This window comes from Camelus bactrianus, chromosome X (genome assembly GCF_048773025.1).
Source record: "Camelus bactrianus isolate YW-2024 breed Bactrian camel chromosome X, ASM4877302v1, whole genome shotgun sequence".
Lineage (NCBI taxonomy): Eukaryota > Metazoa > Chordata > Mammalia > Artiodactyla > Camelidae > Camelus > Camelus bactrianus.
Window position 1 is genome coordinate 25,351,159 of NC_133575.1, and position 12,044 is coordinate 25,363,202.

A 12,044-nucleotide genomic window follows, 5' to 3' on the forward strand; every position below is an offset into this window, starting at 1 on the left:
CTTTTAATTTCTTACTTGCCTGACCAGGTTGAAGTAATAATCAAGTGGAAAATGTCATCTTTTATCATTTGTAAATAGCCAAGTACATCCCATTATTTTTTCACATAATGCCTTTTTCTCCTGCTGATTTTTGAGGCTACTTTTCAAGTGTATGATTTTTCAAACTTCTTTATTTGCATACAATTCAGCTATGCTGTCCAGATGTGCTATTTTCTCCTTTCTTAATTAAATTTCTATTGAAAATGTGCCTCGCAGGAAGTTTCTTCTTCACTGTGATAAATAACAATGACTTTAAAAGCATTTACTCAAATCTAAGAACTTCAACATTATCATCTTGCTGATGTCTCTCGAGTTCGGTATTGCCCTTCTATCACATCACCATTGTCCTAGTTCAGACCTTATTACTGTCTCCTTGATTACTGCCTTCGCTCTTTTTGGTAACTGCTTCAGTCTTACTCTCTACTAATTCATTCTCCACTTAGATGCCAACATTCTTCTCTCTTCGTTCCTCTTATCAAAGTGATGTTTGAAAAACACAAATATCATATCTTCTACCCTTTAAAATATCAATAATAGTTCCACATTATCACTATTTTTAATCCCATCAGCATTAGGTTATAATTCATATTCTAAAACATGGTATCCAGGACCATTCACAGTCTAATCCCAGACCATTTTTCCCCTGTCACATATTTTATTAATCTCTAAATATTTCTTTTGTCTCCCCAGGACTGAACTACTTCCAATTAAGTGAACATATTGCTTCACTTTGTCAGGAACTCTTTCTCCCTCTTTCATTAGCTGCCTAATTTCTACTTCTTCAAGATGTAATCCAGATAATCCATGTTCCAAGAACATTTCATAACCTCTTTCCCAGTTTATGATGGATTTCCTCATTTCATTGTCATAACTTGTTTTAAAGGTTATACTTCATTTATAGTTATTATAAAATGTCATAACCTATATTGCACTGTTTAATCTACTTCAAGTGAATTAAATAATGTGAGTTAAATAATGACCTCCTAAGATTTCATGCCCTAATCCGTGGAACCTGTGAACTGTTACCTTATATGGCATAAAGGAATGTGCAGGTACGATTAAATTAAGGATTTTGAGATGGGGAGATGATCCTTGGTTATCCAGATGGGCACAATATGATCACAAGGGTCCTTATTAAGACATAGGAAGGAGTGTAAGAGAGAGACTGGAAGGTGCCACATGCTGGCTTTAAAGATAGAAGATGGAGACATGAGCCAACAAATGCAGTTTCCAAAATCTAAAAATGACAATGAAACAAACTTTCTTCTAAAGCCTCCAGAAAGGACACATCCCTGCCCACGGAGACTGAATTTAGTCCAGAGATTGATTTTGAACTTCTGACCTCCAGAACCATAAGATAATAAGTGTGTGTTGTTTTAAGTCATTAAATTTGCAGCAATGTGTTACAACAGCAATAGGAAACTCACCCTTCTCCCTCATTAGAATGCGGGCTCCTTGACGGCAAGGACCATGTAATTGGACACTGCTTTACTACCGGTATGGACCAAAATGCAAGTCTCTAGGTATGTATGTGCATGCATGTATGCATACGCATGTCCACATATGTTTACAAGTAGAGACACATAAATGTGGAGTGCTTTACAGAATGTTTGAAAACTGCTCAGTCTTCCACTTTGGGAAAGGTAGGAAAAAACAACTAAGTAGCTGGACTGGGATTTAATCCAGAAGCATCTCGTTTCATTGTTTTTCCATCATGCCATAATGCTTTCAAGATTCTTCCCAGTATTAACTATTTTTTCACAGTAATTTACCACCTAAGAGAGATTTTACCTATATTACCAAATATTTTAAACTTTAGACTACAGTGTAACTGTTGGTTTACTATTTTCCCCTTGGGTTATTAGGTGGCACTATTCAAACAAATTTAGTCAGGAGAAGTTGGTTTGTGGAAGGTGATGGAATCAAATTTATACATAAAATAACAAATAAAATATAATGATGAAATGGTAAGACCATATTACATGATAGATAACGTCTTATCCATCCGTAAACTAAATGACACCTATATTTTAAAGGACAACCAGGCTAAAGACAACATTAATTTTGAAAATTACCAAACTAAGAAGACTTTTAAGTCCTATTGGTTCTGGTGGAAAGAAACTAATTCTAAAGAAAATCTAAGAAGCGGAACTCTCAATAAATGTTTTCTTAAAAACAATAGGCAAAATATACTCAGTTGAGAAAAATTTGTGTCTTTTGGTCTTGTCACTGACTTTGAAGGACTATGGAGGTTAAATGTCTATTTGCCTTTTATAACACATTGTTAGGAGAGAAACACATAAAAATGAATGTAAAAAGGAAAATCTTGAATTACCTGAATTTTTCGGAGTTTAGCCATTTGCTCCTCTAGCTTTTGGCAATGTTCGACCAGCTGAGTAGAGAGTTTCTTCCAGCGGCCCTCAATCTCTTCAAATTCTGATTGATATTTACGGCTAATATCAGAGGGTGCTTTCTTTGACATCTCTTTCACAGTGGTGCTGAGATAGTTTAGGCCATTTTGTTGCTCTTGCAGAGAGCTTTGTAAAGCCTCAAAATTGAAAAGAACAAAGTGTATTTATACTAATTGATGAATACTAATGAGTTTCATTGTGCAGTTTCATTGATGACTTTCAGATAAGTCAAATGTATTTAAAATGAAAGCTATATGATTCAAACATCTAAAAAATAGGTGATGTAATATCAGTTATAAAATAACTGGTAATTTAAAGTCTACTTATTATCACAAGTCATTTACACATTACTCAGTAATATTTTACTTAAAAACTATGCCTATTTTATGAGCAATGCCAAATATACCCAAAACTCTGTCTTACTAAACCAGAGTTTGAGTACATCTAATTTTATTACATTGTATCTGTATATTCATAACTGCACTGATGATACAGTTAATGGAGTTTAATTCAATTATACTTAGCCTTTAGTAAGACAATTTCTAACCTCCATAGGTTAAAATAGAACTTTATCAGATTGATATATGGAATAAAAAAACTCTGAATAAGTTACCAGATGGATGGTATACTAGTGCCAGTTAATGAACGTTTCATATTTTTCAAAAGACATTGTTCTGTTTTGTAATATCACAGTGAAATTCTAGGGTAATTTTGGGGAGAATTTACAAACTTGGTTTTACATTTATACTCTATAACCTATGCTACCCCTTATAATAGGATGTCTATCCTGCGGTTTCTCCTGCTCAGTATTTATTTGTATGTTATTTTCTGGTTATAAAGTAATAAGGTTTCAAGATAAAAAAGGTAAAAAATACCCATTATATACAACTATTATGACGTTAAATAAACTTCCAGTTTTGTCTATGTAAAATTAAATATTGACTATAGCATCATATCATATACACACATATACAGTTGTTCCTTCTTTTACAATGTGATCTATAACATCCCCAAAATATGTCAAACACTTAATTTTATGGTTGCATCATATCTTGTGCTTATCTTGTGGTATACCAATTTTTTTTTACTTTACTAAGATGTTACCATTGATTATTTAGACAGTATCTAGTATGCACTGAACTACATTTTGAGCTAGGCACTCTATTGTGAGCCTTTCCCCATGTCATTAAGTATTTTTCAAAAACACAGATTTTATGTTTCCTCATTTCCCATTATTAGCTGTATAAACTAAACTTTTCCACTCTTATAAACTATGTTTATGATCTATTTATCTATCTCTGTCTCCATCTATCTCTATCGGAAAAGTTTTCCTCAGCAAAATTCACATTAAATTAACATTCCCACCAGTAAGAGAGAATACAATTCATTGCTGGCAGACCTGCACTTATTGTATCTTTCGGGTTTCTTTGTCTTTCCTTTTTGGGGCAATTTGGTATGTTAAAAAATAGTATCTCATTCTGTAAATTAGTACTATATCCAGTATATATTTTTTAATTCAAGTTTAGCTCATTTACAATATTATATTAGTTTCAGCTGTACAACATAGTAATTCAATGTTTTTATAGACAATACTCCATTTAAAGCTATTATAAAACATTTCTATATTCCCTGTGCTGTACAATATATCCTGTTGCTTATCTATTTTATACATAGTTGTTTGTATCTCTTAATCTCATTCCCCTTTGTAGCCCTTCCCCCACCACTTCCCCCAATGGCAACCACTAATTTGTTCTCTATATCTGAGTCAGTTTCTGTTTGGTTATATCCATTCATTTGTATCATTTTTTAGATTTTTTTTCTGCAACTGAGTATGCAAAAATGGCATCTCATTTTGTACATTTTTACTACATCCTTTGCAATTTGAATTATAACTTTTCATAAGATTAATGGTTGTATCTCTTTTTGATGACTCCCTTATTAATGACTTAGAAAAATGTTTTCCTTGTCTCACTTTTTTTTAATTGGCTCTGGTGTTTTTCCAATGTTTGTGACTGCTTCTGTTGATTGTTACGCTTCTCCATCATATGTTTTTAAAGAGTTTTATTATTTAGGTTTATTAAAATGTTTTTGAACTTTTTAATCTACGTGGTAGTTAGTTTTACTAGTGTAACATTTGACACAAGGTTCTAACTTCATTTTTCCAATTAGTTAATAATTCATTTTCTCAATAATATTTGTAAATAATTTTCCCTTCATCACTGTTTTATTAGTGGAAATACACTCTTCTACTCATCTACATACCATTTCTTTTGTACTTAATCCACTCCCCTAAGTGCTATACCTATATACTCTTATTTTTTTTAACATTTATGGTTCTATTAAGTCACATATTCTTCAAAGTAAATTTTGAAATTATTCTAACTATTACAAACAGTAACATAAAGGGGGGAAATATTAAGAAGTTAGAGGTCATTTGGCATTATAGTAGAGGAAATAGGACTAAATAGGACTGACTGAGAATATACATATACATACATACATACATACATACATACATACTGGGAAATGTTTAAAGATTTCTTTGAAGAAATACTTCTAAAATTACTTTTTTTAAGATATAATATTTAATTCTGAAAAAAGAACCCTTGATATAACAAGGTTAAATTTTTAACTTTTTCTTAATTTAATTCTCAAAAATGTAGGTATTATCTCAGCTCCTAAATAAAATGAATATGCTTTAATGTCTTATAAAACAAAATGCGCTTAGATATACAACACAGGCTTTTCAGAATTAGTAGGAAAAGTATTCTAAAGTCTCCTACATTATTTTTCTTTCATTTCCCATATCAGCATTTCATATTTCCTAATATAAGACTGTTAAAAATACAGTTAATAGAACTCAAAAAACTAATTACAATATTACATCAAATAAAGGTTTAAATTAAAACTAATTTTGTAACCACACTAATTTTACCACTTTCTGCTTGGAAGTGTGTGATGAGCTATAAATCAGCAAGCAAGCTATAAATCAGAGCTTTTATAAAATTGAAAATCCATATTTCTGAAAATACACACTAAGTGAGAAAGAATATACCTCATAAGTAGACCTTATTATTGTTTTCAAAGATGGAATTTTTATCTTATGGAGAGAAGGCACAAATGCATAAAATATTATATGTTTCAAGTCTTAATCTTCATTTTTTCAGCTGGCAAACTATCACTTGCGATGATTATTTTAATTCTATTATTATATTAAGGTTACACCAAAATGACTGCTTGAAAGGTGAGATCTGCATTGTATTGTTTAAGACATTCAAATATTCACAGACCTGTAACTCCCCAAGTCTCTGCTCCATGATTTCATATTCAGTGACCATGACCTGAGGTATACAGAGTTTGGTTTCTGACTGCTGGATCCACGTCCGGATGGTACTCATGGTCTCCTGATAGCGCATGGGTGGCAAAGTATCAAAAACTTTATCAAAAGGGGAAAAAAAGAGAATCATTTAACCATTTTATTTATTATTGTATTATTTTAATTATTATTATTTGGGGGGGAGGTAATTAGGTTTATTTTTAGTGGAGGTACTGGGGATTGAACCCAGGACCTCATGCATGCTAAGCATGCGCACTACCACTTGAGCTATATCCTCCCCCCAACCATTTTAAACTTTGTCACTGTATTTTCCTAAAGTGCCAGCAAACTAAGTCATACTAATAATTACAAACACTAACAAAGTGAAAACCTGAAAATACAGATTAGAATATTATTATGATGTTGAAGAGAAATTCCTATCTATGCTTGATATTTTGACAGAAACTATGCATATATTACATTGAATCCTCATAATCAGCCTTGCACATTTTGCATTTTAAAATGCATGTTGTTAATGTGAGGAAATAGAGAAACAGAGAGGCTGAGTAACTTGCCCAAGGTAACACAGATGGTAGTTGAAGAAACCAAGTTAAGTTCATGTATATTTGACTTTGAAGGCTGCTCTCTTTCTCCATTATCATTCGCCTTTGAGGAAAATATTATCATTATCTACAGCAGCTGGTATTTTAAATTATGTCATTTCGCATCTTATTTTATTAAAAGAAACACAATTTATGTGTGTTTAGTATGTGCCAGAAACTCTAATGATGATCACACACATTATCGTCCTTAATTCTTACAATAAACCTGTAGGATATGCATTTTTATTCTCATTGACATTTGAGGAAACTGAGGCTATAAAAGAAGGCCAACTAATTTGCTCATATTCAAATATTTAGTAAGTGTCACAGCCAGGATATTAAACCAAGATCATTTGGTTTCAAAGTCAAAAGTACCAATAAACAGTGTACTTTCTCTAACATATACATATATATATACATACATATATTGACATACATATATTCTTTCCAAATACATATAAAATTAGGGAATTAAATATATATAATGGAAAAGTAAACGTGTGCATATATATAGTTATATATAAGCTTTAAATCATAAATGCATGTAAGTGTATACATATTTATACATTACTATACATTTTATACACACACACAGATTATGTGACTTAAAGTAGCTATGCTGACCATGTTCAAGGTTGAGAATTTTGGCAGAAAAGTAGAAGCCATAAAAATAGTTTTAAGTGTTTTAAGAAGAATACAAAAGAAATTCTAGAACTGAAACCTGCAGTAAGTGAAAAGTAATAACACAATGGATAGGTTTAAAAGCAGATTAGATAAAGCTAAACACAGAATTAGTAAACCTGAAGATGGGCTAGAAATATATATATACATACATATATATATAGGCCAGAAATGTGTGTGCATATATATAAACATACATAGTGAAGCATGGAGAGACAAAACAATCGAAAATATAGATGAAACAATAGAAGACAGTAAAAAAAAAAAAAGTAAAATGAACTAACATAAATGTATCTCAGAAACACAGAAACATAGGGCAGAAGCCACATCTGAAGAGAAAATGACTGAGAATTTTCCTAGATAAAATCACGGTGCAAAATACTAGCTTAAATCATTTTATTAAACAGCTTAAATTAAGCCACATTATTTTTATTAGATAGTACGTGAGTTTCAAATCTATATACTAATTCCTTCTAAACTATATAAGTAGAATATAGGAAAGTATTTTACATACTAGTTAATGGGGTTTTCATATGGTAAAGATATTTTTAGAAAGTGTGTTAGAAATGGATAGTAAGAATTTTACTCAATGTGCTTACATTTATTTGGGAGTTGAAGTCCAAATTTATTTTAAGAAGCCTTCTCTAATCTGAGCACTTCTGATTTCATAGAGAAGGATTTTCACAGATCTCTGTGATACTTTAAACTTCACTGTTTTCTTTCATATACGTAATGTTTCTCTCTCTACTGACTAAATACATTGGTTTGAATGTTCGATAATTATTAATAACAGCAAAGAGGGATCTCATGAATGGTAGTGAAGTAAAGGAGTGAAGTAAAGGAGAATTTACTTATGATGAAGCAAAGTTTTATCTGAGAAGATCTCTGAGCAAGTGAACTGGAATGAGAGGGGTCTATGGGAAGAGACAAGGAGGTATGTTAGATGGAGTATAAAATATATAAAGTTTGGTTTAATTAAACTTGAACTTGTAGTTTCTGGGAAACAGTGCTTGTTTCCCTTGTGGAAGTAGCTAGAACACAATAAACATTTACTAGAAGCTTGCCAGAGATGATATTAATCAATCTAACTGTACCTAGATGATGAATATATGTCAGGAGAGAAAGCTAAGAAAGAGTTGATAAAGATATTAAAATTACTTTTTATTTGAAAAAGATCAACAGGTTTTTTCTTATGAACATCTAACAGAGTGGCTTCTTCATTCTGATTTTTACAGAAAGAGGCTGTATAGCATGATAATTAGCAAGTCTGATTCTGCAGTTCAGTAAACGTGTGCTTTGGAATTGGCTCTCCACTTACTAGCTCCAGCAAAGTACTTAATATTTTAGCATCTTAGACTTCATTTATAAAAAATGGGGATGTAGAAACTTTGGGGAGAATTAATTGAAGTCATTTATTATTCCTTCATTCAGCCAATATTTATGCAGTGCACCAGGGATGCAAGAAGTAAAAACTTAAAAAGCAAAGCCTTGGCTTTCATGATGCTTAAAATCTAATTGGTGAGTCAGGAAATTAACAAATCAAGAGACTGTAATAATTAATAGAAAGAAATGACAGTGAAGAAAAGTTAAGGTATTAGGAGAGGGTTGGAGAAGATTCTTCCAGATAACGCAATGAAAGGAATTTAAGATAGAGAATTAAGTATAAAAATGTTGGAATAAACATGGATCTACATAAGGGATAGGGGGCAATCCATAGATTCCAATGGAGGCCATCACCATCCCCAGCATTGGAGGGACAATCGGAAGAACTGTGAGATGATGTTACAAGAACCCAATAGTTGGAACTACCCAGAAGGAGCTGAACTCACAGGGAGCTCCCCTTTGGAGATGTAGTATTCCCTGAGGAATGTTGTTTCCAGAGAGGACTAGAAATTTGGAAGATTCATTCTCAGCCAGTGACTGAAATGCACCCAGCAACAATTAGAGGGGAAGAGAATTTTCTAGCTTCTCCCTTCTTCTCAACTTCAGTATCCTCCAAGTGCCTCCCACTGGCTGAACCAAGCAGGTAGCCATTTAAAGAGGGGTCCTAGGGAGTGTAGTTTTCATAAAAAGAGCAGTGAATAGCACTGAGAACAGAGTAAAGAGCTGCACGGGGATGATGGTGAAGGTGGGTGCAGAGGGGAGGGAAAGGAATTTGAGAAGGGAGGCAAGGTGCACCAATGGTTGGGGCAACATTCAGTATTTAAGTTTAGGAGCTCAGTATGCAGACTTCTATTTTGCCATAATTTTTTTTAAATGTCTACATGTTACAGAAATTTTTTTTAATATAACAAAGGCATTAAATAAAATATAAAGGATAGAAAGTGACTAGACAGTGAATCAAAAAGCCCTCTCCTTGGAAGTACCGCTTGACAAGAGACTTAGAAGTAGTGAAGGAGAAAGCCATGTGAATATGGAAAAGAAAGGTTTTCCAGGTGGGGAATAACAAGTGACACAGTCCAGGGCCATGAGTATTCCTAGTAATGCAGGAGCACAGCAAGGAGGCAATTTAACAAGAGCACAGTGAGCAAGGTGGAGTGTGGCTGGACGTGAGGACAGGAGGGTGGTCGGGAACTCTGACCTTGAGGGCCCTTGGAGACCATCTTAAGATGCTACACTGTATTGTACACTCATCTGTATTTGCTAATCACCACACCCACTGCTGGGTACAGAGTGTATTTGCTGTTCTTTTCAGCTAGAAGAGAGATGCCAGACAACAGGAAGGTGAAGGAGACACTCTCAGGGCTAAGCAGAAATTTTGAGTTTAATAAAAAGTTTTATCTTTGCTAACAAAAGGAAGAAAATCTTTGCTGGGGGGAGAACAAATGCTGAATAGAGACACTCATGTTCTTTCATTTGAGGGGAGGGGTAGATGCCTCTGAACTGATCACATTCTAGAGAACCAGATTCACAGCCAAAGCAAAGACATTGCTCTGAAATGATTTACAAACACACACATGTGAACACATACAATGCATATATATGAATATTCTGACATACACAGTGAATTTAGTAGTGAGTTTCTACTTCATCCTGCAAACAGAATCATGATCAGACCAAAAATTAAATAACAATAATAGATAAAGACCAAGAGACTATGGTATCAAAAAAGATGAAAGTGTTTTATTTCCTTAACTTTAAGTTTATTTAAACAGTGTTATTTGAATACTGAATAATACTTGCTGGTCATTTATACACACGCACACACATACACACACACACACACAAAAGACAGAGTTTATTACATTTGAGAGAATAAATAACCATGTATTTGGAAAAGTGTTTAGACTGTGTCGAAGATAATCTTGGATTAGTAGCATCCTGGGAAAAGACTGTACTTGTAATTATACCTGCATTAAATGAGAGGAAATAAAGATTTTCAGATTTGTCAGCTTATCACTGAAGTGATTAAGTAGTATGAGCATGGCAAAAGCATCAGTTACTTAACCTACAAGTGTATGTTATAATAGTATAGATTACCCACAACTCAGTCAGCATCCATGTATATAGCTTGAAGGATGGAGGGAAGAAAGGAGATAGATACATAAATAGATGGATTGATAACTAGACATATAGAAAGAAAATGCCATAAATTCAAATAATTCATTGCTTTCCAGTACAGGCCAGCAAAAAACAAAAATCTGTCAAATCCAGAAAGATGAATACTGAAACATTCTAAATTATTAAATGATAAATTTGACCAATTTTCCTTCTATTAACAAATATAATTCTAGCTAGATCTTAAGAAATAATCACAACTTAATACATTCTTTTTCTTCCTGTGAATTTTAACAAAATGTCAAAATACGCATTAATTTATATTATTCTATAAATAATTTATATTCTGTAAAGTCTCAGGTTCTCTTCAAAACCCTGATAAAGTACTGAAGGATTCAGACCATCAGAACATGAGGGCACCGTTTATAATACCGTATAGACAGAACATCTTATTCTATGTTCTGACTCAGGGTGTTTAGGCACATTTCCTCCTTGCTGGCTAGATCCAAAGGAAACCTGGGTGTTTCACAGGTGGACTGCAATGGGGAGGAGCTAGAATTGAAACAAGATCTATCAAGCTCATCAGTTCTGAACTAGATACACCTCCCTGCCCTCCATGCAGGTTCATCAATCAGGAAACACCTCTATTTGAATACCTGGGGGAATAGTTACCCAATGGGCTTTAATCTCACTCTCACGTCTGCCTTATTTCTAAGGGAGACCCTGATTGTACTCTCCATTCTTTAGCTTCCTTCTGCTCTATCACTTTAATGGAAGGGGAAATATTTCAGTCTCCGAATGGTTGATTTTTTTTCTGTCTAACTGCTTGTGATCAGTATTCAGATAAAAGCCACAAATTCCTCCCACTGAGAGCTGAATCAACTTTCACTCTATTCGGAGAGAAGACAGAATGACTTGTGAAAAGATCAAATGCTTTGTTAGTATAACTCACAGGTAAGTTACCCAGTACAAGCAAAAGCCCACACAATGGAAGATCCTTCCTAGTCTCTCCATGTGTGCTTTTGCTTCCTTTCAATCTATCTTCAATGCTCAGTTTCTGAAAATGTGTAACTGATGCATGATGTTATATCACAGCATAAAACCCATCAATATTGGTTCCAGATATTAACATGAGAAAAATGAAACTTCATCACAGCTCATAAAAGGTCCTTCTAGATAATTCATCTCTCTAGACTCATCTCTCATCACTCTCTCCTCTCCATGCTCCAGAGACACAGGACTTCTGATTCTTAGCTAGCCATCACCTACTACCTTAGTCTCACTAATTCCTGTTCATCTTTCAGCTTCTGTGTCCAGCAGTACATTCTCAAGGAAGTCTTCACAGACCTCCTCAGCCTGGATAAGTTTCCTTTATTTAGTTTCAGAGTCCTGGCCTTGGACTTCTCCATCTAAGCAGTCAGCTCAGATCATAATTATAAAAACACCAGTTTGATTACATGATTAATAGCTACATATTTCCCCAGGTTATAAGCATTA

At 33.5% G+C, this 12,044-nt stretch overlaps 1 protein-coding gene across 8 annotated transcripts in view; it reads right to left on the reverse strand.

Annotated features, from left to right (window-relative positions):
* The window catches only part of DMD (dystrophin), a 1,840,970-nt gene that overhangs the window by 1,182,036 nt on the left and 646,890 nt on the right, over nucleotides 1-12,044 (reverse strand). For all 8 annotated transcript variants that reach the window (XM_045507265.2, XM_045507267.2, XM_045507235.2 and 5 more), the window contains 2 exons: nucleotides 5,741-5,886; nucleotides 2,375-2,587 (listed from right to left, as the gene is read on the reverse strand). In XM_045507265.2, the coding sequence (XP_045363221.2) occupies nucleotides 2,375-2,587; nucleotides 5,741-5,886 (359 nt within the window). The remainder of the gene's footprint in view (nucleotides 1-2,374; nucleotides 2,588-5,740; nucleotides 5,887-12,044) is intronic.